The sequence below is a fragment of the Alligator mississippiensis genome, chromosome 3 (genome assembly GCF_030867095.1).
Source record: "Alligator mississippiensis isolate rAllMis1 chromosome 3, rAllMis1, whole genome shotgun sequence".
Lineage (NCBI taxonomy): Eukaryota > Metazoa > Chordata > Crocodylia > Alligatoridae > Alligator > Alligator mississippiensis.
The window spans coordinates 22851965-22879260 of record NC_081826.1 but is presented as its reverse complement, the minus strand read 5'-3'; the positions used below and the strand labels follow the sequence as shown (position 1 = coordinate 22879260).

Here is a 27296-nt window from a genome sequence, read left to right as displayed (position 1 = left end):
CATTAATGATGTATCTTAGGTGTTCAAGTTGGGGGCGGTAGGTGGCAACCAAAGAGATTCTGTTGTCTTTGTCTCCAGGTTGGTATTGTAGCAGGATGGAGCAGAGTTGGGGATTGTCTGTTTTTTTGAATGGCTACAGTTTTAGGATTGTATTGGAATGTAGGAATACCTGCTCCAGATCCTTGAGGTGTGTATCTCAGTCAGTGGGACCAGAACAGATATGGCTGTAATGTAGAGCTTGGCTGTGGATGATGGATCTAGTAGGGCGCTTAGGATGAGAGCTGCTAGAGTGGAGGTAGTTGTAGCAGTCAGTTGGTTTCCAATACACTGCGGTAGTGATATGGCCGTTGCAAACTTTCACAATGATATCCAAGAACTGAATTTGCTGGGAGGAGTATCCTAGAGTCAGTTTGATAGAGGGAGGAAGTTGTTGAGGTCCTGGTGGAATGTCTCTAGAGATTTCTACCTCTGTGCCCGTACAATGAAGATGTCATCAGTGTACATTAAGTATGCCAAGGGGATGAATGGGTAACTGTGGAGGAAGTGGACCTCAAGGTTTTCCGTAAATATATTGGCATATTGGGGGAACATGTATGTGTCCATGGTAGTGCCATTTGTTTGTAAATATAAGGAGCCCCCAAATCTGAAACACTTGTGTATGAAGACAAAATGGGAGAGTATGATGGAAAACAGAAGCAGCTGCTTACTTTTATATACTGTAGGTGTATTTTGAATTACAGGAAACCCTTGCTATTTGCGGGTTTGGCATTTGCTGTTTCAAGTATTCGTGAATGCCAAACCCGCATTTTAAATACACTTTATACACTTACAGGAGCTGGTTGGGAGTTCTGTGCTTGCTGCCACCAGGCTCCTGCCATTGCCTCCACGCTCCCGCCATTGCCACTGGAGCTGTCCCCTCCAGCCGCCAGGGGCACTGCGTTCATGAAGAACATAGAGAATGTATCCCCCGCGAATGGCGAGGGTCACCTGACTGCTGTTCTCCACCTTCTGTAGTTGTTGAGAGCAGTGCAAGGTGGACTGACTTCTTTTTGCTGACTATGCTGCAACTGTTGTGTGCATGCTAGCTGGTATAACAGAGTTTTGGAAAGGACTGAAGTTTTGTGTTGTTGACGGGGAAAAACCTCTATTGTTAATGTCTGGCAGCCGAGGTCCGTGTAAAACAATAAATACAGCAACGATATTTTCATGTCTATTGGATAAGTGCCACCAGCTAATGTGATGAGTCTGACCTTTTGCAACTTAATTTTTCATATACTGGCATTTTGTGGTTGTACTAATTATACTAAGGCACTGCTATGTGCCTTTATTATTATCTTTATTATGAATTTAAATACTGTATTATTTGCATTGCAGTAAATATTTTTAGATATTAAACAAATGTAATCAAGATAATTGCAGTGGGGCAAATCAGGAGAAGTAGTGAGCACGTGTGTCCTATTGACTTATGGCTGATGCCGTGCTTAGCATCTCTCAGAATTTTGTACATTATCAACTCAGCTCCGTTGCCCATTGTTTTCACGATGAAAATAAATAACGCTTCCTAGTGACTTGATGAGTACAGTAAATATTGACTTACACTGTCACACTGTTTACTCTGCAAGAACTCCTAAAGCACACATTTAATTTTCTCCCACCCGCTGGAAGCAGCGATATAGGGCCTAAGAAAAAATATATCCTAACCAAAGGATTCCCTGCATTCAATACTAAGCAGCAGTGTTTCATGTATTTGATCTGATTTAAATCTCTCTATATAATTTCAAATATTCAAAATGTTGCCATAAAGAAATGTTCTTCCTTGTTGCAGAGGGCAGGACTTGAAGCAAAGGCTCTAAATTGCAGCAGAGTAGTTTTAGATTAGATCCTGGGGGGAAAAACTTCTTTACTGCTAGAATAGTAAGGCAGTGGCATGAAATGCCCAGGGAAGTTGTGGCATCTCCTTAACTGGGGCTTTCCAGGGTGAAGCTGGATAAACATTTGCCAGGGATGATTTCAGAATAGCATTCCTGCCTGCATGCAGGGAGTTGGACCAGATGACCTTATGATTCTAAAAGGAGAAGTGTTTTTATAAACCTTATGATCTAATCCTCTCTTCCTGCTTGCAGAAGGAGCTGAGCTCTTTTGCTTAGAATGAACATGTTTATTATAACATGTATATGTTACTGTTAGATAAATATGGGCACTTAGAGAGAAAAAAATGGTTTTAAAAAAAAATTTTCAGCGAAGCATTACATTGAAATGTGCCACAGTTCCTTAATTGCTAGCATCTCTTCGGGAATATGTTTTGCTGATCCTGGAGGTACTTGTTAGTAGTCCATTTATAACTGTGTATCTTCCTTACAGTTCATTGTTCCAGAGTTAATGGTTCCATAGTTCTCCATGTTTCTGGGAACTGAATGGCTCCCAACAACAGACCCTGAAGAGTGACACAGGGATATGTTTTAGGGGTATAGGTTGTAGCCATGTCATAGGCAGATAAGGTTCTTTGGGTATATATGATATCTTTTATTAGACCAATATCAGATTCACTCAGGGATGTGTTTTATCACTTTTCCTGGCTGCTTCTGTGAGAGTCTCCAAGCATCCAGACCATTGAAATCTATGTTAAAGATTGTCTATTTTATCTTACTGCAATCCATTCAGTGCCTAAAAGTGCTCATAAGTTATGTCTATACAACCTAAGGCAGAGCTATTCTGGGGCCAGGTGATTTTGATACCCCTGAGTTACTGATACAAATTATACAGAGTGGACAGCAGTTTTCCGCAAGTGAAATTTGTCTCTATGTCTGAGTACTGCACTAAAATCAGATATTTGTATTACTAACCCAGGGATGACCCCATGAGCCAGATGAATGATACAGAGCCGATCCATGGGCTGGATTGGGCTAACAGGTCCACGGAATCTGGACCCCTTTCCCACCTCCCCACACCAGATCCAGCACCTGTGACTCCCACTCTCACTGCTCATGGATATATGCTGCATGTGGTATGCCTCTCGGAGCAGCTGAGGAGGGCATAATGTGGACCCTGGAGTGGCCAGAACAGCTTCTGTGTGTAGTGTGGATCCTAAACCGAATGGCACAGGTGCTGAACTATACTTGGCGCCTGGCTCAGCTGGACTGTGCCATACATGATGCCCCTGACAGATGGTCTAGGACTGCACAGCACATGAATCACTGGTTCCAAACCAGCTGGAGCAAGCACTATGTGAAGTGCTCATCCTGAAGCGCTCAGGGCAGGCACCCTGTGTGGTGCAGCTCCCGGAGCAGCTGGAACAGGTGCCACGTGTGGGACACATTCTGGGCTCTGCTTACAGACCTGGTCCAGTTCAATTCTGATCCAGCAGTAGCAACAGGGGCCAGATAACGAGGCTCTGTGGGCTGGATTCGGCCTATAGACTGGATGTTGGACACCCCTGCATTGAGCAATAAATGTTCCAATGCCAGTTGAAGCTTTTCCAGGCTTTACATTCATAAGCAGGTTAGAGAACAAAAGCCTTCCATGTGACTGCAATCTTATTGTCCTCATGTTCATTCTTCCCCTTTATCATCCCCTTGCTTTGTTACCTCTTCTGTTTGGCGTTGTCTTTACCTGTGCTCTGAATTCATATACGTAGGGAATCTCCCTGTTTTTGAAGGACAATGCAGTAACATAAATAATACTGGAGGACTAATTTGCATACTGTCTGCATCACTGTGTATTTCTGATGAAGTCGGGTTTCATTTTTTAACAGCTGCACATAAAGATGTCCAGATGGGCCTTTTAAACTTCTTCCATCCTCTACCCACAAACTTAGTAGTTTCCATACTTTATTTAGAAGCAGAGAAAAGCAGTTGGCTGTGTTGTGTAAACTTTCTTAGTTCAAGACTAAACATGCACATATACAGGCTGAAAAGACTACTGAGATGCTTGTACTATAATGCTGGCATTTGTCTATATCCAGATAAAGTTAAGTGTCTTTGAAAGCAGACTGCAAACATTATTAGAAAAAAAACCAGTGCATTTCCAAATTTTTGTAAGCTATTGATGCAGGGAGCACACTATAATAAGTGCAAGATATTTAATATGAGATAATTTGCTCACAAGTGGGCTTTAGATACTGGTATGGCAATTCTGTTTGTTAAAAGCAAGATGCAAGTTGTATCAATTTTTTCTCAACTGTTTAAACATGTCATATTTTTATAGATAAAATCTATGAATTATGGTACTCTAATTGTACCACAACCTTTTCTCCTGTCCTGGAAATGGTGTATGTGTGTGGAGGCAGGAAAGTGATATTATAGTGAGTCATGTGCTCAGCTAGTATAAACTGGAATACCTCTTGATTTACATGATCTGAGTACCTGTGTGACTTTTATATAAGAAGGTCATTGGAAACTTAAAACAGCTCAAAATCAAACATGGTGCATATTTAAAATTAAATCTTTGTAATAAAAATGTTAAAATAATGCCATGCTTGTATAGACAGCCATACACAGATGTCATTTATATAATGTGTATACATTCATAAAGGTGAAAATAAAACTGTCATGTTTATATAGGACCAGTAATTGGTTCTTCACCTATTGAACATCTGGGCAAATGTAGTCACCCTTCCTTCATTTGAGAGCACTCCAAACAGGTGGGATTCATCAATGTGTAATAGGAAACTAATCTGAATAGGTACCATTATTAAAACACATTTGCGGATGCCAAATTCATAGCAGAAAAACAGGAAGTCTTTGAGAGGCATGGGAAAAGTACTGTCCAGTGAAAAATAAAGTGCCATTTATTCTTATCTTGCAGTGTTTGCATTTGTGGGAAGCAGGAGGAGAAGAGGAAGGAGAAATGGATGTTGTAACGTCCTAATGGATACATTATGCAAGGGAGAATTTAGTATATTAAAGCTGAATAGGCTTATATGATGAAAGTCTGATAGTAATAGCTCAATGTATTTGTTTCAGTGTACAGGCTTCCCTTAACGGTGCACAAGCAAAAGCCTACCCACATTTTCAATAATGAGGCCCTAACTGTGCTTCCTACTTCTGAGACACAGAAACTGAACTGGCAAAAGGCCTGTGGGAAGGGGAGAGCCTAGGAAGACTGTGTGCAAGTCACAGAGAGGGCATTTAATAGACTGTTATTTTATAACGTTGCCTTATTTTCCACTTTGTAAACTAATTATTCCAGGAGGTTTGTGCAGAGATGGAGAATCAAAAGGATTTGTGGAATCAATCTAAAATATTGCAAGTGTGGGGGGAAGAGGGGGAAACACCATGAATTATATCCCTTTACATACTCCTGGCTTCTTCCCTGCTCTTCTTCCTATAAAAGGCCAGTCTAGTCCATGCGGCCTCCAGGTAGGATGTGCATTCTTCATCCTTTATTTCTTTTCTGTTTATCCTACTGAACTTTTTTAGAATATACGTTTCATTGTTTCATTATTCAATATAAGTTTCAAGTTTCATTGTTGTTGTTCTTTAGAATATGTTTCATTCTTCTGATGCTTCAAGATCAAAACATTAGACTGAGGTCTGAGTTTTATGACTTGCTGTATTAAATCCTGGACTACTGCCAGAAGTAATTTCTACTCTGAGGAATGAGTGGTGGTTTAAGTCCAGTGACCCTTATGGCAATTTTAGGCCAGTTTAATGCCGTGTTAACCTATGGTCATGTAAAACTGGATTAATGTAATAGAGAAGTCAGCCCTGCATCTCATATAAGAACTATAAATGCATGCTATGCTCTGTGTAGCAGGTTGACACTGAGCTCTTTACTTTCCCTGGGGCAAACTTGTCCCCACAAGAAAACCAACATCTATAACAATACAGACACACAAACAAGCAACAAAGGGTTAACTCAAACCGGTGGTCCTTCCTCAGACCTGGAGAGGGCTATTTCAGCTCTGTGCTGCCTTCTCAGCATCACAGCCTTCCCTTTCTCCCCCAACTCCCTTTCCTCGGAGCTTTTAACCTCCCATCCATGGGCCATGCACCCAGTTACATAAAGGGTTTTCATGTTTAGAGTGAAATAAAGCACTTGTTTCCAACTGTAGAAGACGCAAGACATCAGCCCTTATAAGCATTTACTAATATTTTGTCATTCTTATTTCCCCACCAACACCATTCCAAAACTGGCTGTTGTCTTCAGCACACCTCAGTAGGTTTACCATGATTCTTGGGTTCCTTCGCGCTGTTCCCATGGCACAAAACAACTAAATCCAGTTTGACTAGCCATGTCAACTGGGTTTATCACTACTTCATGTTGCTGGAGAGGTGCAAACCAGCTGGAGTGTATCGGTAATTCTGACTCAGTGGAAACTGTAAGCTTTCAAATGATAGAAAGCATTAATAACTTCACAGGAGATGTACATGGGATATCAACACTAAATTCCTAGTAAAGAAGTTGGTCATGAAAATATCCTGCTTTTTCATATTCATGTTTTGCAAAATCCTTCTCAATTCTACGTAGTATAAAGCTAATTAATATTAACTTCTCCTGTGCTTCCCTCTCCCTGAAACAGCTGAGATTGTTTGACCCTTAAGTAAGTATTCAAAACTGTAGGCAAAGTTATACAGAAAATACCAATTTGTATTTTTATATAATTGACACTTGATTTATACAAAGCTGCACAAAAAACTTCTAAGTTGTAATAATAAATACTCTGAAGTACGGAAGTGCCAAAGTTAAAAGGTCTGATACTCCTCTCTCTCATATCAATGTAAAGGAGCAGTAGCTGTAATACAAAATCTTGGCTGGTAAAGTCTGCAGGTAACACAGAGACTGGTGTGGTGCTAGAAAAAGAGGAGGATAAGTTCTCTTTAGCAATATTTTTCACCAACCTAAATGGTCAAATTCAACAAAATGTGTTTCAGTGCAGTACGTCTGAGGACTAAGAATTCAAGTGACATGTATGGGAGCAGAGACTGTCTTGGGAAGCTGTGACTCAGAAGGGGACTTAGCGGTATTTGTAGAAACCACCATAGCTTTCAGCACGCTATTGAGCAAAATGTGCCAGTGTAATTCTTGAACATATGAAAAGAGGAAAAGTAAGTGAAAGTAAGGAAGTGGTCTTGCCTCTGTACACAATCCTAATAAGATTGCATTAGAGTATTGTATCCAAACCTTGAAATTCTGGAGAAAGTTCAAAGGAAGGACAAAAATAATCCAAGCACTGAAAAATAAGTTACATAATATTTACCTTAAGGCTGGTTCAACTTATTAGTTACTTACTCATAGAAAATACTGGTACCTTGCAGTGGGCTTTCTTCTTTTAACCGTGCTAGCAAGGATCTGACAAGATTAAGTAGCTAGAAGCTGAAGTTGGACAAATTTAGCATTGACGTAAGATCCAGAAGTATGGCAGGGAGGGTAAAATAAATGATTGAATAGTTGTAGGGGGGAAGTGGTGGACTCAGCATTGCTTTGAGTTTTTAAAACTTATTGGTTCCTAAAGATATTCTTTAATCCAAATTCTAAGAGAAATTCGATGGCCAGAATGTGTAGTCAAAATGGTCTCTTCTGCCTTGGGTTCTGTGAAGGCATTTAACCCCCTGTTCCTTCTAGGCCAGAAGTTCCCAAACTTTTTCTTATTGTATACTCCATTCCAGATTTGCCAGCTACCTGCATACCCCTACCAGCATATTTTTTATATTTTAGCTTCAATGCCAGTTATTATTATAATGAAAATTACATCTGCCATTACACAATTTCTCCCACATACCCCCCAGAGATGTCTTGTGTTCCTGCAGGGATTCACGTACTAGTTTGGGAATCCCTGTTCTAGACCATGCGATTGCTGTGTGGCTCAGTATGCTCTGGACACTTGTACTTGTTAGGCACTTGTTAAGCATGGGTAAAACCCATTGTGCTGCCTTATCTGCAGCAGGAAACAATGAGGGTTTCACAATAATAATTATGTTAAAAGATTTTATTCAGTAGGATCAACACAAAAGAGGAGCTTAGATTTGATGAATCATCATACTAAACTTTTGAACTGTCCTTCCTTCATAAAACCTAGATTTTTTCAATCTCCTTCAATTTAAATTATTACTCATTTTTGGTAAGGAGTTCATGTAAGTTGTATGATATCACATAGCTGAGTGTTTGCCCCTCCTGGGACTGAGAGCTGAGTATGAGCAACTTTAATGTGAACTATGGGACCAGAAATTGTGAAGTATTTGGTGATAGATAAGCACTCAGAACGCTGTACTCTGAATTCTTAAGAGTAGGAGAAGTTCTCGATGACAGCTTCTTTATTTGTGTTTTTGCAGCAACTACTGATGAAAAAGTAGCTGCATTTTTACCAAGTTGTTTTGAACTTGTTCATTTCAGATATGCTCATATATTAGGTGAAACCCATCCCTGAGAACTCTACTTCCATTTTCCCATTTGGTCGAAGACCTCTATTTCACATGTATTAGTCAAAACAAATTGTATTATTCTAAAACAGGCACAGATATCTCAGCACAAGCAAATTATGTTGTATAGTTTTCAGGGGCAGTAGTTACTCCACAGTTTCAAACTGCTTTGTGATGTCTGCAGTAAAAGTGCTTTTTTCGAATGATCCAGGAGTTTTTAAAGAATGTCAAAACACTTGCACTAGAAGCAAACAAGATAACAAGATTAAGATTTACTTACAAAAAAAAACTGTATACAGTTGTAGCAACATCTTAATTGATCCATAATCATTTTTCTAAATATACGTATATGATAAATATTTGGTTATTAGAATCTACACTTCCAAGGCAGTAAATTTCTCTATGACTTGGAATAAAAATTCCATTCCCAAGTTATATAAATACAGCACATGCCTCTTAATGGCAATAGGCTTCAGCAGTATCACAAAAAAAGTTTCCTGAGTCTGTGTTGTGTTATTCTTAGATGACAGGATTGCACAACCAGGATACTTTGACTATAAGCTTGGGTAGTCTGAAGAAGAGCCTGAGAGCTGGAGACGCCTGGATTTTGCCCTCAATTCTGTTAGCAAGTCTTTTCTGCATCTGCAGATAGAACTCCAAACCTCTCTGCCTTCATTTCCTCATTTTTAAGTAGGCATAATTACTAACCTTTATTTTAGCATCAAAATCTGTATGTATCCAAAATGATGAGATCAGCAGCACTGTACATCATCTCCAATACTGTATTTAGAATCTCAGAACCAGGAAATGAATTGCCTACAAAACAGAAAATTGTCTGTAATCTTAATTTAAAAACTGGTCAGCTTTAATAAAGGCATTTGGCTGTTGGAAGGCACACCTGGTTTGAAGAGTCAACAGATTCAGCATTGAAATGGATCTCAACCACAGTTAAGTGTCACTGGCTTCTAAAACGTGTGTCAATGTGGAATGCATAAGGCAGTTCAAAAAAAATAAGTGGCAGGGTTCATTAGTCTGCACTTGGAATGTCCCATCTTGGCTAATTGGCATGACCTGCATGATTTGTGAAAAGTGGTATTAGCTTCTTGTAAAAGAGGAGATTTTGCAGTGTTGCAGAGCTCCTGACAGAGCACTTCAGCAAAACACCCTGCAGGGTTTTGGAGAAGAATGCATGGTATCATTAAGTACATGCATTATACTATTCCCTGCAGCCCTCTTGTTCCTAGTTCCTATTTGGGTGTGTGATGCTGTTCCTACTGATTCTCATTCTTGTTTTCCACTAGGAGTTGGTCCCTTTCCAGCAGTGTGTAGATGTAGAAAGTGCTGTAGAAATAAGTGCTATAGAAAACAAACGGCCTGTATATGACTGCTGTGAATTTGATTTCCAAGGGAAGAAGGTGGGAGAAGGTGTGGGATGATCCTTCTTCTAATGTAAGAGGCAGCTCCATTTGAGCCATGTTGTCAGTGCATCCCAGAGCTGTACTTCCTTCTGTGGCAGAGAGGGAACATTTCAGGCAGCTGGGCTCTGCTGATTGTAGAGCAGAGTTGAGGCCCAGCTGGTGAGTTTGTCTGTTGCTGTTCTAATAATGCTAAATAACATCATTGTCTTTAATATCCTCTCTGGAAATAAAAGGCATTGCTGAATGTGACTGGGCTTTTTTTCTCACTGAGGTTTTTCCTCCAGCTTACAAACAAAAATTGGGATGGTAATTGTTGCTTCTTGGGTTATCATGTAGTAGGTACTACATGGAGATGAATGGCAGGACTTCAGAGTCTGACAGAATCAGAGCACTCTAGAACAGGAGTCGGCCACTCAATGGCCTATGGAGCTATTGGATCTGGCCCACAGAGGTGAGGCTTTGGCAGTGGGGGCTTCTCCCATGCTGCAGCAGGAAGAAACAGTGGTGGGAGGTACTATCTCTCTGTTGCAACCTGTCCTAGCACCTGCCCACCTGCCTACCCACCTGCTGACCTCTGACCCAAGCTGGGTCATTCCAGCCTGCAGTCGAAACCATTGACCACTGCTCTAGAAATTGAGGATGGATTTGTGTGTGCATGTTTATATGGGTAAGACAGAGCCCATGTATAAAACCAAGCTATGTGCCCAATTTTTGTAGGACTAGAGATTCAGCATGATAGAGAAAAAATAATTTGCAAACTGAATCAAGCTCCTGGATGCAAAAGATCAATTCACAGAAATTATTGCTGTAGGAAATGATTAAAAGATCTGTATGAAAATAAGCTCTCAGGGCCCAATCCCCCGGGCCTATTGCAGACAAAACGCCCAGTGCAGGTATCCAGGACCCAATCATGCAGTCCTAATGATGGCAGGATTCCAGCTGATTCCAGCATAATTGGGCCCCAGATGAGACAGAGTACTTCTGGGACCTGGCATTGATACTTATTCTCAATGCTGCATTTTTAAGTCTATAGCTCTTAAGATGTGCCACATGGTTATTACTGAAGGTGCAGCTACAGACATTTTGATTGTGCTGCAGTCAGTGGCTACTTTCCAAGTTCTTGTCTTGGCAGTTCTTGGACCTGGGATTGACTTTCACTATCAGCGCACATTTGTAGTAAGACATCTGTAATAATAAAATAGCAATAATTTTTGGCTATGTGTATGTTCAAAAAACCAGTACATTAGTCTTAAGGATTGGCAGGTGGGCAGGAAATATATCTGGCCTATGAAATTGCTCTGGGAGTAGGGAATGGAGAATTTGAGGGTGCGTCTATACAGTAAACTTTTTGCACTCATCAGTGGCACACTCAAGCATGCTGCACTGCTTCAGAGGGGCTACCTCCTAAATCAGAAGCAGAGTTTCCACATCTGCATTAGATTTCCAGCTGGCTACCTAGCACCAGGGCTATCTGACAATGTTAGTTATTGGTCTTATTAGCCCATCCCAAGTACTGCATGGCCATAGCTACACATGAGCAGTCCAGCCAAAGCAGCTGAGTATATGGGCATGGCCTTAATTATTAGCTGGGAGAACAAAACGCATAAGAGCAGGAACAGGAATGGAGCTACAAGGCAGGAAGTGTCTGGGACAGCATCTGAAGTGGGTAAAACGCAATGAAGGATATAGATCTAGATTCTTTGCTGCACCCCTCATTCTGTTTGGTAGACGTGTAAGGTAGAAAAAGTATTACCCAGTTAAGCCCCCCACTTCTCAGGGTTGGCTCCAGCCTTACTACATCTTAGAGCAACTGTGGGGTGCTCTTCACTGGGTGTGTCTGTGTGAGATGCTTTACTGAGCGGTAGACTGATCCATTGTGCAATAAAGCATCACTGTCTGTATGTGCACAGCATTTACTGCGCAGTAGATGAATCTACTGTGTGGTTGCCTACTATCTGTAAATACAGGTAGTAGATTAATACAGGTAGTGCACATGTAGACTGGGAGCAAATTTCTCCTGGTCAGCCCAGACAGCAGGGGGCAGGGAAACTGTCCCTTCCTCTTGGCAGCTTCCGATCAGGGCATGGGGACAGAAAGCAGCATCTGTGGGAGGGGACATTTACCCAGCCCCATGCCCCGGTTTGCTATTGGGTCATGGGGCTGGGAGCCAGCTGCCCTTGAGGTGGGACAGCTTTCCACAACCCCCTGGGGACGAGGGTCTGACTCCAGTGCCCTCTGCTAGTCTGGGGATGGCACCCATAGGAGCCTGGAGCTCCCCCTGGCTGCTGTATGGTGACACAGCGGGGCTGGAGTAGCCCTGAACTAAACTGTTCCTCTTGGGAACAAATTTGCTCCCAACAGGTGCACATAGATGCCCTGCCTGGGAAAGCTTACTGCATAGTATTTTACTATGCAGTAAGCTTACAGCTCATTAATAGCACATGTAGACATGCCCATTATGTCCTCATTGGACTCTGTGCCAGTGTGGGATTGGTATAGGTAATCTCTGCTCCTCCATGGCCCTTCCACGTGTTTACCCCTTAGGCCAGCTGGGGCAGGGAGGGGGTCTACAAGTCCGGGAAGTCAAGAATTCCCTTCTCGCTGAAGCAATTCCCTTGTGTGCATTTGTGGGCAGACTGTGTCCCGCTGCTTCTCTCTAAGAATCTGGTGTTCGGAAGTGGAATGTGGACCAGAAATGTCAGTCTCTGACTGAGGAACCAGCCCCTTCCCATTCACAAAGCATACTTTAATATGTTTTTCTCACAAGCAGGGAGCCAACAGAAACTAAGGTGCTGCTCTCACAAAGCAGGACATATGCATATATGCACAGGAAACCCAGGGAAAGGTATTAGCTCCTTATTCCATTTTCTACCAAATATGAAGCCTTCACTTGCTTCTTTTTCCTTTCTCCTCAGTGTTCAACAAGCACCATTTCATGGATAGCAACCTGCTCTACCAGTTCAGAACGAATTTCCGACGGCGAAGGAGGCTGATGGAGCTGCTCACTGACAAATCCCGCTTGATGCCAGACAGCCATGACAGCCCATTTTGCCTGCGGAAGCAGAACCACGACAACAAAAAACACACTAGTTTTCTTTCAGGTGACTCCTTGAGCTATTCCAGTGTCTTGAACTCTGCTCTGGAAAGGTGTGGTGCTCCTTTCACTTCTGTGCTAGGCAGGTTTATCTGAAGCAAGGTGCTCACCCTATCGTCTATGAATAAGTATTTTATACTATCCATAAAAAGGGACATCCGCCCAGTTAGACTGTCAGATCCTCATTTGTCTCTAGTGTTCTTCACTATATTATAAATAAAGGATTTCAGTTTTGCACTTCTCTATATGACAAGGTTTAAAGTTTTTTTTTTTTTTAATATTGTGATAAAAAAGATCCAGAAAACCTCCCAAATAGATATTGTGGTTTGGAAGAGAGAATTCTTATATATATATGTCTTCTTATATAGCAGGAGCCAGAAAGAAAACAGGAGGGAAGAAGGGGGAAATAGGAGAAAAATAGTCATATCAAAAGATGCATTTCCTTAAGCTGAACGAGCACCTAGAAACCACAGGGATGGAAGCGCTGCAGACAGTCCAGTTAGAGAAAGCACTTTTGTTACAATATTTCTGCAGTGTATTAGCAACTGTTCTAAGTAGATGCTGATTACAGTATTATAGTTTGATTACAGTATCATAAAGGAAAGCATCTTCTATTGACATTACTTCAAACAAAGCAGGGGGAGTATACTCAAAGAATCACGACTAATTCACTTCCTCTGTGTCTTCTGCCTGCTTGGTACAGTGAGTCCCACCAAGGAGATAAAGATTGTGTCAGCAGTGAGAAGGAGCAGCATGAGCAGTTGTGGCAGTAGCGGATACTTCAGCAGTAGCCCTACCCTCAGCAGCAGTCCCCCAGTATTATGCAATCCTAAATCTGGTGAGTGCAAGCTTTCTTGCATTGATGTGTATTATCATGCAGCTCTCATAATAAGAATGAGGGTAAATGTGTGATTCTTCTTAATGCTGCATCTTCAGAGGCATGTGTTAAAAATGTATAGACTCCCACATTTTAAGGCCAGAAGGAATCGTTATGGTAGCCTAATATGATATCTCATGTAACACAAGCCAGAGAGTCTCACCCATATCTTCTCTGCATCTAGGGACAACCTCTGTTTGAACTAAAGTAGATATATCTTTTAGAAATATATCCAGTCAGATATCCAGATTGCCAGCTCCATTGCCAAATGTAAAATCAAATTCAGATTCTTTTCTTTGTAAGTGGCAATGCTCTGCTGTAAATCAAAGGAGATTTTAGTCCTTGGTGACCACTTGATAACCTAGCTCAGAAAACAGACACATAATAGGAAGGAAGTATGACTCAGTGGATGTTGGGAACAATTTTCGCCATTACATTCATTTAGGTTTCACAGCTATTCATCTATTCATTCACCCACAGTTACAGTTGGTTGCCTCTGTATTTTGATGAAAAGAAAAAGTAGATTAGGAAATATAAATGTACTGTGTCAACTTCTTTAGTTGCCTCAGAGAGAGTCTTGAATATCAAAGCAGAATCACATACTTTCTTTAGTGCCCTTTCCCCCCACCAAACTTTTATAAACATGTGGCCTGTATGTTCTGTAGTTAGTAGTAGACACGGCCAGTTAAAGATAAATGTGGAAGGATCTTGCTTAAGAGATTATCATTCATTTGGTGAAAAATTCTCTCTTTGCACCTGGCCCACAAAAGGCTTTCCCTGCTCTAGAATGGCCCTTTCCTGGGGGAAGTAGAGTATGGAACAACATTACACATGGCATTTGCAACCCCCTCTGGGGACTCTGTGCTTGTTCTTTAGCAGTATAGTATTGGGCCAGGCTAGAAAAAGACTCATTCATTATATAAAAACATCATTCAGTAGAACTGTTTGTACTTAAAGTAACTCATGGAGGGCTTGTAGAGTCAGACTACTATTTAGATCATGAACCATTTACTCAAGGTCCAAGGAGGGTGAATACCCCCTTCATTGTGCAGAGTAGCTTTATTTATGAGGAAAGGTAATAGAGTAAGGCAGCAGTATAACTAGGAGTGATCAAACAGGTTACCTGCTCTGGGCACTGACTTGGAAGGGGGTCCATAACCATGGCCCTCCAGGGAGTCCATGCAGCAGCCTTGAACCATTGCTGTAGCAGCAGCAACAACAACCAGAGGCAAGCCCTCAGCATACACACACCTCTATGGTACTCAGTGTCCCCACCATGGCCTCTTTCCCCCTGCCAGAGCCAGGGTTTTACTTAAGGCATAAAACTTACTAGTTATGCATCTGCAGCGAATAAGATTTTTTTGTTGTCCCTTGGTTTTTAGAGCAATGGCCTTCTACTCTTTGGCTTTTGCTTGAAATCCTTAATTACAAAAAATTGGGCTCTGTCTGGTCACATGACTGGAAGCTGTAATTTCCTACTGCTGGTGTCACTGGACATTATCATATACTGAAAGTGAGCTTATCTGTAGCACTCATCCCCATCTTGCTGTGTGTGGATGCATCTACATGTTCAATTAATGCACCACAATAAATTCCAGAGCTGTTTGAGCCAGAGCCAGCTCTCCTGGGTGCAGCATCTAAAAGTACAACCAGGCCAGCAGCAGTTTGAGCTGGGGTGGAGCAGCCCTGGGCTGGCAGGGGGCACAGGGGCTCAGCTTTGGGCTCCAGGTGGTGGCAACAGGCATCAGAGGGGTTGGCTAGGGCTAGAGGGTGCAGAACCTGTGGAGCCATGCAGCTAGGCAGCCCCCGCACTTCAGCACCCTCGTGCCCCAGCTAGCTCCTGTCACTGTCTACACATGTTTCATTGTACTTAATAACTCCACCATAAGATTACTGTTGGGGATGATACTATCTTACAGCAGAGTTAATTAATTTGCTGCACCTTAATATTGGCCCACATGTAAACTGTGACACTTTACTGCGGAGCTAATTCGTCAACTCCTCAGTAAAGTGCACGTGTAGATGCACCCTGTGCATATGCCATGTTTTGTAGCTTGCCACAAGGCAGTATTTTGTAGGACAACTATCAGATGTTCTCTCTAGAACTTTTTATGACAATTCAAATGGTGAACTTTTTGCTTCATTGTACTGGAAATGTTACTGGGGCAAGCATAACAGCATTTTTTGTGTTAGTAAATGTTTTGTGTTATCTTAGGTATGCCCACTATTTCCATTCATTAATGGCTCTGGAAATATCTGTCATGTCAGCACTTGAGTAGTGAGAACAAGCTTATCTTAATATAGCTGACTACAACACATTTGGAAGAAGAATAAGAAGAATAGATTGACACCACCCTCATCTAAAGTGTGTTTAATGTGAATCCTCACTTAAGGTGAAATTCCACCTTGAACAAGCTTTGCTGACTTATTTTTGAGCTGAAACAAATACACCCTGTTAGATTTCTGTCAGTGCCTTGGTGCTGTGCTGCTCCTAAACAATCATTATTCTTATAGGGAGTGAACACAGGGCATGGTGAATGTTCTTAGTTAAAATGTTGGTAAGCAGGTGTTGCAGCAAGGTGTTGCTGCCAACCAGTGTCAACTGTACCCAGGTGCTGGGATCCAATGGATTCTTCCATATTCCTTTACCTTAAATAGGAGTATTATTGGTTATGAAGTAGAAGTTACAGAAGACATTATCTTAACCCTTTGCTGAACTGTAGTGAGTTTTTAGAAATTGTTTCTTAGTAACAAAATCAGAATGATCAGGGAGGGATATTCCTGAGCAGATCCCATTCAGTCACTCCTGTTTGCATGCACCAAATTTAGAAATGAGATGGTGAAGCCACTCCAGGCATATCCCCCCACAACCACTCTCAGGTACAATAGGGGACAGAGGTGTTGATAGTGGCTGCAAGGGAACATCCCTAGAGTGGCTTCACCACCACATTTCTGGGTTTGGCACATAGAAGCAGATGAGTGGAGTGTGCTTGAGCTCATCCCTTGCTGGAATGAGGTAGAGACATACCCTGACAGACAACACATCCACATGGTTTTGCTACAATAACATTCATGAAAAATGAAGACTTAAAGCAATATTAGGGCCTGGTGTGGTCAGTTAGGGGGAGAAAGAAATCTTTCTTAAAGGCAAGACACTGCCTAGAGGAGCAGCGTGAAGGATTCCCTTGTAGATGGTTTGTATGACTGTATAAATGATGTTAGGCAATGGAATATGCTAAACTTCCTTGGAAGAGATCTTATAGCACAAAAGTAACAGTTGATGATGAAAAGGGTGAAGCTGACCTGGCTTGGATCTCAGAAAGAGAGAATGATTATTTAAGATGCATCTGGAGGTCTTGCAAAGTTTAACTCAGGAGATAAATTTGTCATTATCTTTGCGAAGAATAAATCTCTAAGGGTCCTTATGCCAGAAGTCTTTTCTCTTCAAACACTCATGGCTATGTTATAGGAAGTTCGACCTCAAAAAATTCTTGCTGGCTTCATAATGTAAGAAAACTAGATTTCCTCAGAAGCAGTAGGCAACCATTGATCTCCTGAGTAACGGTGTACATGTAAGAAGTCTAGTCAGGTGCCTGATGAATCCGCTTGTACAGAGTCCTGTGACCATCATACCAAGACCTTCAACACATACACCCAGGCAAGAGTATGGAGGAGTGGAGGACCTACCATCCCTGCTTTCTACCAGAGACAGAATCCAAAAACCAGACCAAGTCCGGAGATATATATATATATATATATATATATATGTGTGTGTGTGTGTGTATATATATATATAAAAGACTCTGAGCTTTATTGGCACTGGATATATATACATGTGTGTTTGTGTGTTTGCTTAAATGTAGAGTCCCAGCCAGACCTCTCCTTGGAGGCAGAGTGCTTATTACCATGGTGTCCAAGTGCTGTCAGTACTCCCTGTGCCAGTGGGGATGTGGCATAGCTATGTAATTCCAGAAGTAAACAGTAAAGCACGATGTCTGGAGCACTTCTTGACCCTACATGTAGTAATACATATTGCATACTCCACCTTCCCCGTTATTATACAAAAGGAGGGGGAAATGTATTCCTACCAAAGCCCCACATCAAGCCTGAAGGGGAAAACATCTGATCAACAGTTAGGTTCTCTAGACCTTAAACTTGGGCTGAATTGCTCCTGAGATTGGGAGGAGTTATCAGTCACATAACACATTAACTTTTATATAGTCCTTCCGTGTTATCCCTCAGATTTCTTGGCATTTCTTATCATGACTCACTTCTGCCATTGCAGACTTCTAATTCCATACAAATGAAACAATTGAACCTTCAGTTTTACCCTAGGAAGAGAGCATCGCTGCTGAGGAGACAGGACAGGTGCTGTTAACTGCGGACACACTTAGGGAAGAGACTTAGCCAATTTCAAAGCTCATGCTCATGTTCAGTGGACTCTCATTTCAGACATCAACACCAGGTACATAGGTGACCCAGCTATCCAAAGCTGTGGTTATCCAATGGGTGCGGATGTCCCTGGAATCCGTCACATAATCAGGGGTATACTGTAGTGGGATTTTTAATTAACATTTACAGCTTCTTATCAGTTAAGGAGGAAACCAACCCCGTAAGCTGTGTTAATGAAGTAAGATTGGTCTTGAAGTATAATTATTTAACGTAGTTTCTTTGGAAAACACATTTTTGAGGATTCCTTTGTGTTTTTCACAGTATTAAAGAGACAAGTGGCTGCTGAAGAGCTCTTGATGCCTGGAGCCCCTTACGTAAGAAAAACTTTTACAGTACGTTTCCAGTACATAACTTTTATCTGCTGCATGTAATGCAAGTCGTGTAAAATATGGGGTAATAGTTCAAGCAAACACTTTCTGGCAGTATTATTTGACCCTACTCAAATTTCCCAAACCTCTACTATAAGATAGAGTTAACATTACTTTGATATATTTGCAGTCTGCTTCTCAACTTTGTTTACATCATCTTCATGCCAGCCTAACACATGAACTGGCACAAATCTAGCCAAATCTGTGTTACAAAAACCCTCCTGAACTTTGTTCTTGTCTATAAAACTTAAAGTATAAGATCAGATATATTGTGTTTACTCATCCAGAATTAGTTTTTAATGTGAATTGCATGTCCCTGCTAGACTACTATCACACTAAAACTGTGAGTCATACTTCTTAAGAGAAAAAAGCCTTTACAGTTTGGGACCTGTTAATTGGAAGCAGTTTTTTGTGGGCTGCAGTTCAACGTCTTTGGTGTAACATGAAAAAATATATCAGAAACAAATGGAATCATTCAGTTGGTGCCTTTCTCCATAATAATATTAATAGCTTATGTAAAGGGTACTGTAAAATATCTATATCCACAGAGCTTCATTTCTTGTGAGCAGGAGTCTAAAAGATGCTGAAATAGTATCTTTGACCATTTTACCCTTGAGTTGCAGGGAACTGTTTGAGGATTCATGCTTGTTTCCAATTTTTTCTTTGCAAGATTGTAGGAGATGCTGTTGGGTGGGGTTTTGTCGTGCGTGGGAGCAAGCCATGCCATATTCAAGCTGTGGATCCCAGTGGCCCTGCAGCTGCAGCAGGAATGAAGGTAACTTTTCACTAGCCAGTTGCCCAGTGCTGTCTGCATCCCCTGGTGATACTTCATGGCCAGTTTACACCTTCCTTTATGACTAGGGATCTAATTAACTCGCAGGGAGACAAAGCCATTTCTGCAGCTTTGTCCTGGCATGAAGAGCCCATTTCACAGAAATTTTGTGGTGGTCCTACCCCTTGGCGCTAATTGGCAAAGAGGCCCCAGGGGGGAGTAGGGACCAGGGGACGGCCACCGTTTTGACTGCTGCCCCCATCATGCTGTCCTTCCAGCCAGCACTTCCCCTCCACCCAAGAGAGGAAGACTTAATAAATACTTATTTTCTTTTGGGTTTTTTTCATGGATTCTGTGAAATCCATAAACTGCAATTAGGTCGGTCCCTATTTATGACATACCAAGCTTTTGCTTGTTTGGGGTCAGATATGTTCCCCTTTACTAAACAGCTGGTACTCTCTGCCTTCATTCTCCTTTTCTTCCAAAACATCACCCCTTGTTTTTTCTGCCATCTGTCTTAAAGGTTCTTTAACATTAAGAGCTCCTCTGTGTTTTCTTTCTGCAAATCACTTGATCTCACTCTGTCTCCTAATAGGCCTTTCATACCTTCCAGCTGTGTTTAGTTTCCAAACTCTCTTCCACTTTGTCATTTATTTGGCTACCTTACAATCATCATGCTACTTGTCCACCAGTAATGGGCCATGTCAGATGATGGATCAGTTCTGCTTCCTTTTATTAAGAGTTGCTTCAGCAACTTCTTGGTTAGATAAAAGTAGTTTAGGATCAAGACAGTTTGGAAACAAACTTTAAAATCACACATTACATTGATTTTAGAGTTTACTATGAACTGAAATGTTTTCACCAATGACTTTTTAAATCAATTTCCATGTGAAGTCTCCGTAGAAATGATCCACAGCTCATAGAAATCTTTCCAATGATTTCTTTGGAACAGGCCCTGGCTACATATAGGAATGCAATCATTCTCTGTCATTGTCAGAAACTCAGAAGAACTGTATTGTGCTAGTATGCTTTAGAACAGGGGCAGGCAATTATTTCAGACAGAGGGCCGCTTGCCATGTTTGGCAAGCTGTCAAGGGCCACATGGGTAGCCCGACCACCTGACAGGTGCCCCACCCCCTGTTTGCTATCTTGGGACCGGAAGTTCTGCCCCCTAACCCCTGACCTTTGCCACCAAAAGTCCCTCCCCTTGCCCCCAGGAGTACTCCTTTCTGCAAGGGGTTTTGCCATCTCAGAACCAGAAAAATACCAAATTATATTCTAAAAATCAAACATCTACAACATTCATTAATTTGATTTAAAAAAATATTTTTGTCCTGATTTATATGCGTCTGTGTAGTGCTCACAGAGGTGATTGCATAATAGCTTAAAATAAAGTCTTACTCTTGTATATTGTGGGGAGGTGGAGGGCATGGGGGGTGGGTATAGGCAGAGATGATCTTAGCAAGGTGCGAGGCGGGGGGCAAGTCAGCCAGTGTGGGGCCCAGATGTGGCGGGGGGGGGGTCGGGTGGTGAGTGGCCAGATGTGAAGCCAGTGGTGGAGTCACCAGCACAATAGGTGGGCCCTGCAGAAGAGGCTACAGCCACTCCACCAGGCTCCACAGGGCCCCCTAAAGCATGGGGACCAGGGCAGTCACCCCGATTCATCCCCCCCCCAGGGATGGCCCTGCGTATAGGTTTGTGGGGGCTGTGGGCATGTGGGGTGTGGGGAGGTTGTGGGTGTGGGGGGGTTTGTGAGGGGTAGGTGTGGGGGTGTGGGTGGATATGTGGGGTGTGGGTAGGTATGGGGTTTGTGGGGGATTGTGTATGGGGGAGGGTGGCTGGGGTGTGTGAGGGGATGTGGGTCCGCATGTATGGCAGAGTGTGCTTGTGGGACTCGCCCTATGAACACACACACACACTCTCTCTCTCTCTCCCTCCCTCACCACACACACACACACACACACACACTTCCTCTCTCTGTCTCTCCCTCATTGCACACAACTCACCCCCCAACACACACACACACACACACACACACACACACTCTCCTGCTCCTGGCCCCAGGGTACTGGCACAGCATCATGCTCCCGTGGTCTCGAGATACAGCCCAGGACCACATGGTACTGAAGCAGACGTGCAGGGAAGCAGTGAAAGCTGGGGCAGGCAGAGGCTTCTGGCTGGGAGGTGGGTGTGGGAGGGGGCTGGGGTTGGGGCTTGCCCGGCCTTATTGCTGGCTCCTGCCAGCTCCTCCTGGGTCCTACTGCCCCAGGGTCCTGTCATCTTTTGACAGGCAGGCAGGAGTAGATAAATATTAATTTTCTAACTTTTTAGGGGCCCCGCTGGCCAGATAGAATGGCCTGGCAGGTCAGATCCAGCCTGCAGGCTGTATTTTGCCCAACCCTGCTTTAGAAGAAACTGATCACCATTTACTTGCAATGTTTAAGTTGAATCAGAAGCAGCATAACTGGGGAAAAGTAAATTAAATCTTTTAAATTCTGTCACTTCAGAATCAGACACCCACTATTATGAAGAATGTAGGTAAGACTTAAAAAAAGATTATGATGCTTTAAGTGTGTTTTCTCAGAATGCTAGTCCTGCCTAGAATATAAAGAAATTTTATATACAGAACATCAAACTTACTATTTATATTCATGCTCATGTTTTGAGTTAAGAAACTAGGCATTTACTCCAGTGATTCATAACAGATTTTATTCTCTCCAAATGTTGGCAATTGGCAGTAATGTGGTTCTTCTGTAATACGTAACTTGTTTAAAAGCAATTGTGGGTTTTTATATTTATAGTTTCAGTGGCTTCAGCTCTTAAGTTGCTGAGTTTACAGGTAAAGGGTGGTTGGTTTATCAATTGGTTGTTTGAGGTAGTAGCTCTACAGACTAACCCTGGGATGTTAAATCTTTCCATTTCAGGCTGCATCCCCTGCAGTGGAGGCTCCACAGATCAGATTATGTTTTTTAGGACACCTAGCCCACTTCTCAATCTTCTGTCTATTTCCTTGATCCACTTGCAACAAGTCACTGTAGTGGGGTTGCATAGGGCTCTGGCAGATGTTACAGTTATGGCCTGATTAAGATGTTACTCACACAATATATTGCAACATGCCATATATTCAGTGAATTTATGGTGCCATAAATGGCAAAACAACCACAAAGATGTTCCATATAGTAAAATGTAGAACATCTTTTGGGTTGGTGTGTATGGCACCTTAAGTTGAATTTGTGATATGTACTTCTGCTGTATGATGCCACCAATCAGCTGATAGCTGGTACACCTGCCTAGTCTCGTGTAGGCATTCTCCTGCCACTTTGGAGCGTGCACCTGGTGCCAGCTGCAGGGTGTGTTCCTGTGGCCTTGACGTTGGGTCACATTCACCCTGAGGGAAGCCCCGATACTCTCCTGCCATGACTTGATCTTTCCCTTCAGTGGTGTGGCTCCTTCTCATAGCTCCTTGCAGACCGTGCACTACCCCTAGTAGGCATTCTTGGGGCTCCACTTCCCCTACACCCCAGCCGTGCGCAAGCCTTGAGCACAGCCAGATGATGGATCGCTGGTTCACCCTCTGATGTCTTCGCTTTTCCCTTCTCATCTCCCAGCCTCCTCTTGCACAGGATGATCACAGGACATCAGACCATCCCTGACAAAGTGCCAGGTCTTCCCATGCTGCGTAGCTGTTTGATGCATAGTCCCAGCTGATATGTGGAGGTCATTTGTGACCCCTCTCCCTGCCTCAGGGCCTTGAGATAATTCAAAACAAATTAAAACACAGAAGGAAAGGTTGTAGGGATCCGGATCTGGCATATGCAGCTCCAAGGTTCCTCAACGCTATTCTCTCTGGCCTAGTCAGCCTGCTGCCAGCGTGGTGTTTCCCTCAGCCGGTCTTGGACCCCTCCATTGGGTCATTGCTCAGATTTCCTCCGGGATGCCGATGCAGCCTGTGTGTGGCTCAGGTGGTGCTCCCCTGGCCACTTCCCCGCTGCCAGCTTTTAAATGTACTGGGCAGCATTTTCCAATGATGTCATCCACCCATGCCACCCCCAGCCGGCAATAAAAGTGGCTGATGAACCACACGGGCGGTCCATCCCAACATGGCTCATCTGGCTCTGCTTCTTCTGTAAAAGGTAAGTTTGCCCTGTCCTCTGGGCTTTTCTCTTTCTTTTCAGGGTGGGTCAGCCCTGCCTTGGGTCCCACCACAGGAGGGGGCTTTGGACCCTCTGCTTGCATCCTCCTGGGACAGCTGGCATCAGGCTGAGACAGCCAGAGGTCCTCAACTCTCCTTGCACAGTTTGCAGGCTTGCCCTGCAGTCCACATATGGATGTTTTTAGCATGTTTGCAGCCTGCATACAGGGTGCAGGGCAAGGTTGTAAATATGTTTGGCATGGGGGAAACCTGCCATCAGGATCAGGTAGAAGGCAGTCCCTGTATCTGGGTCCCTAGGCCCACTACCCAATCCCCAGGATGGGGCAGTGGGTAGTCCAGAGACCTGAACTAGGACCCAGGGCTGTGACATGCCCTATCTGGACAGTCAGCTGAGCCTTGAGATGGGATACAGCATAGCTCTGGGGTCCAGCATATAGCCAGCCTCTGCCCCATGGAATTGGAAGCATGGAGTTGACATGGGGTAGCCCTAGCTTTAAAATCTGGGTGAATGTGGGCATGCCCCTACCCCGGGTTTTTAAATGCTGCATGTAAGGCTTTTAGATTTGAGGCTGCCTGATCTTGCCTTGGGTTTGGGCACAGGGCACCCCCTGTTCCTGGTTGTGTTCTGGACCCCAGGACTGCCCCATGCCCAGTCATAGAATCATAGAATCATAGAAAAGTAGGTTTGGAAAAGACTTCAGGAGGTCATCTAGTCCAACCCCCTGCTCAAAGCAGGACCACCCCCAACTAAGTCATCCCAGCCAAAGCTTTGTCTATCTGGGTTTTGAAAACCTTCAAGGATGGAGCTTCCACCACCTCTCCAGGTAACCTGTTCCAGTGTTTTATTACACTCTTAGTGAGAAAATTCTTCCTAATATCTAACCTTAACTTCCTTTGCTGCAACTCAGGACCATTGCTCCTTGTTCTGTCATCTGCCACCACTGAGAAAAGTCCAGCTCCATCCTCTTTCAAACCCCTCTTTAGGTAGTTGAAGGCTGCTATTAAATCCTCCTCAGTCTTCTCTTCTCTAGACTAAATACGCCCAGTTCCCTTAGTCTTTCCTAATAAATCGTGTCCCCCAGCCGCCCCACCTCCCCCCCGCCACTAGTTTTGTTGCCCTCCTCTGGACTCTCTCCAATTTGTCTACATCCTTTCTGTAGTGGGGGCCCCAAAACTGAACACAGTAGTCCAGATGTGGCCTCACCAGTGCTGAATAGAGGGGAATAATCACTTCCCTTGACTTACTGGCAACAAACCTTCCAATACAGCCTGGTATACCATTAGCCTTCTTGGCAACAAGGGCACACTGTTGGCTCATATTCAGCTTATTGTCCACTGTAACCCCCAGATCCTTTTCTGCAGAGCTGCTGCCCAGCCAGTCAGCCCCTAGCCTGAACTGGTGAATGGGATTTTTCCCTCCTAAGTGCAGAACTCTGCACTTGTCCTTGTTGAACCTCATGAGATTCCTTCTGGCCCAATCCTCCAATTTGTCTAGGTCACTTTGAATCCTATCTCTACCCTTCAGTGTATCTACTACTCCCCACAGCTTGGTGTCATCTGCAGGCTTGCTGAGGGTACACTCTATGCCATCTTCCAGGTCATTGATGAAGATGTTGAACAAAACCAGCCCCAGGACCGACCTCTGGAGCACCCCACTTGATGCCAGCGGCCAACTAGACATCAAGCCATTGATTTCTACTCTCGCAGCCTGATGCTTCAGCCATTTTTCTATCCACCTTAGAGTCCTTTCATTCAGCCCATGCTTCCTTAGCTTGCCTGTGAGAATGCTGTGGGAGACCATATCAAAAGCCTTGCTAAAGTCATGGTATATGACATCCACTTGTCTCCCCACATCCATAGAACCAGTCATCTCATCATAGAAGGCAATCAGGTTGGTCAGGCATGACTTGCCCTTGGTGAATCCATGCTGACTGCTCCTAATCATTTTCTCCTCCAAGTGCTTATAAATGGATTCCTTGAGGATCTGCTCCATGAGATTTCCAGGGACTCAGGTTAGGCTGACCAGTCTGTAATTTTCTGGATTCTCCTTCTTCCCTTTCTTAAACATGGGCACTATGTTTGCCTTTTTCCAGTCATCCACGACCTCTCCTAATCACCAGGAGTTTTCAAAGATGATGGCCAGTGCCTCTGCAATCACATCAGCCAACTCACTCAACACCCTTGGGTGCATTTCATCCAGTCCCATGGACTTTTATGCATCCAGCTTTTATAAGTAGTCCCTAACTTGTTCTTTCAACACTGTTGGCGGCTCACCTTCTCCCCAAACTGTGCTGCCTGAAGCAGAAGTCTGGGAGCTCACCTTGCCTGTGAAGATGGAGGCAAAAAAGGCATTGAGACATCTCTGTCAGTCCTGACACTAACCTGAACACTGAGGCTGGGGCAGTCCTGGTTTGGGCCCGGCAGTGGCACAATTGGGATCCCAGGATTTTATGTCTCCTCGACATGTTGCATGGAAGGAGGTGTGATGTTTGGAATGAGGCATAACATTTCTTGGATCCCAGTCACACCATTATTTTAACATCTGCCAGGGGCCATAGGTGTGACTGGCTGGTGCTTCATAAACAGCTTGATATACAGAAACATAAAAATGTTCCCAACTGCTAAAAGCAGTAAACAGAGAAAACTCACTTTAGGTTACATCTAAAGGCAGTATCATGTACTGATATTCTGGCATAGTCCTGCTCAGGCTTGCTCTGGAATCAGAAGCAATAGTACAGCTCTGCATAGCTGATTAGTTTTGGTCACAATGCTGCAGTAGCCAAGCTCTGCTGCTTCTGATTCCTAAGCTAGGGCACGTAGAGTTGATGTGGGCTAACTTTGCACAGTGTTGACATATTCTTAGCCACTGAACTCAAGAATTGCTTTGAGTAGCCACAAAAAACAGATCTGATTATTACAGAGGTGCTTTTTGTATATAAGCTCTTCAGAATAAGGTGCATGTTTAAATACTGTTCTGATGCTTTACAAAATAGACGCCTATAGTTATATTTAGGGGCCTGAATAAGAGAACTAGTGTCCAGAGACACTGAACAGTCACAACTCTTAATGAAACTGTGTGGGCTAAGATCCCTTGGAAATCAGGCCCCATGCTCACATGTGGAAATAGCTGTCTAACTTGAGGCAGCATTTCTGCAAACTGGTTTATTTGACATAATTTGTTTGTTTGCAAAATCCTTTTTAGAAAGAGTTTAAGGAACGTATATGAAAATACATTGGCTTGACAGCAGACTTCCTCCCCAAAAGTACTAGTTTCCTTTTTCTAGAAGCACTGAGAAAGGCATTGCATTTTTAAAATAGAATATTAGACATAAAAATTCTGGCAGTGAAGTCAGCCTGTACTAGTGTAAGAGGCTTTGTCTGCCAGTAAAGCTCTGAGCACTACACCAAAGAGACTTTAACAAGTAAAGTTGGCTGCAATAAAAAGGGCAAGAATTTGAAGAAAAGCCAAGACTCAGCATTTCACTTTGTAGATGAGTTCTTGGCAGTAACAGCAAGATTTTTCCTCCTAAGGAGATGCATCTAGCATACTCATTTTGGGAACTGTCCTTCATACCGTCTTGGTTCATAAATCTTGTGATTTCACCTTGTTTTCACTTGCAGAGCATTATAATTCCTTTCTTTGCATTATGCTGGTTTAGTTGTTGTGACCGGATTGCCTACAGCCCAGTATGTGCATTTAAATATCTGGTGGTATATAAAGTTGTAAATGACATAGGACCAATTGACCTGAAGGACTTTGTGCTTGATGCCTTACCTCCCACTTGCGTTTGGGACAGATACAAAG

General features: G+C 43.1%; 1 protein-coding gene across 1 annotated transcript in view; it reads left to right on the top strand.

The window, feature by feature from the left end:
• The window catches only part of DEPTOR (DEP domain containing MTOR interacting protein), a 120138-nt gene that overhangs the window by 55727 nt on the left and 37115 nt on the right, over positions 1 to 27296 (top strand). Inside the window, exons 6-9 of the mRNA XM_019495765.2 lie at positions 12691 to 12876; positions 13573 to 13707; positions 18460 to 18530; positions 19237 to 19341. Coding sequence (XP_019351310.1) covers positions 12691 to 12876; positions 13573 to 13707; positions 18460 to 18530; positions 19237 to 19341 — 497 coding nt within the window. The remainder of the gene's footprint in view (positions 1 to 12690; positions 12877 to 13572; positions 13708 to 18459; positions 18531 to 19236; positions 19342 to 27296) is intronic.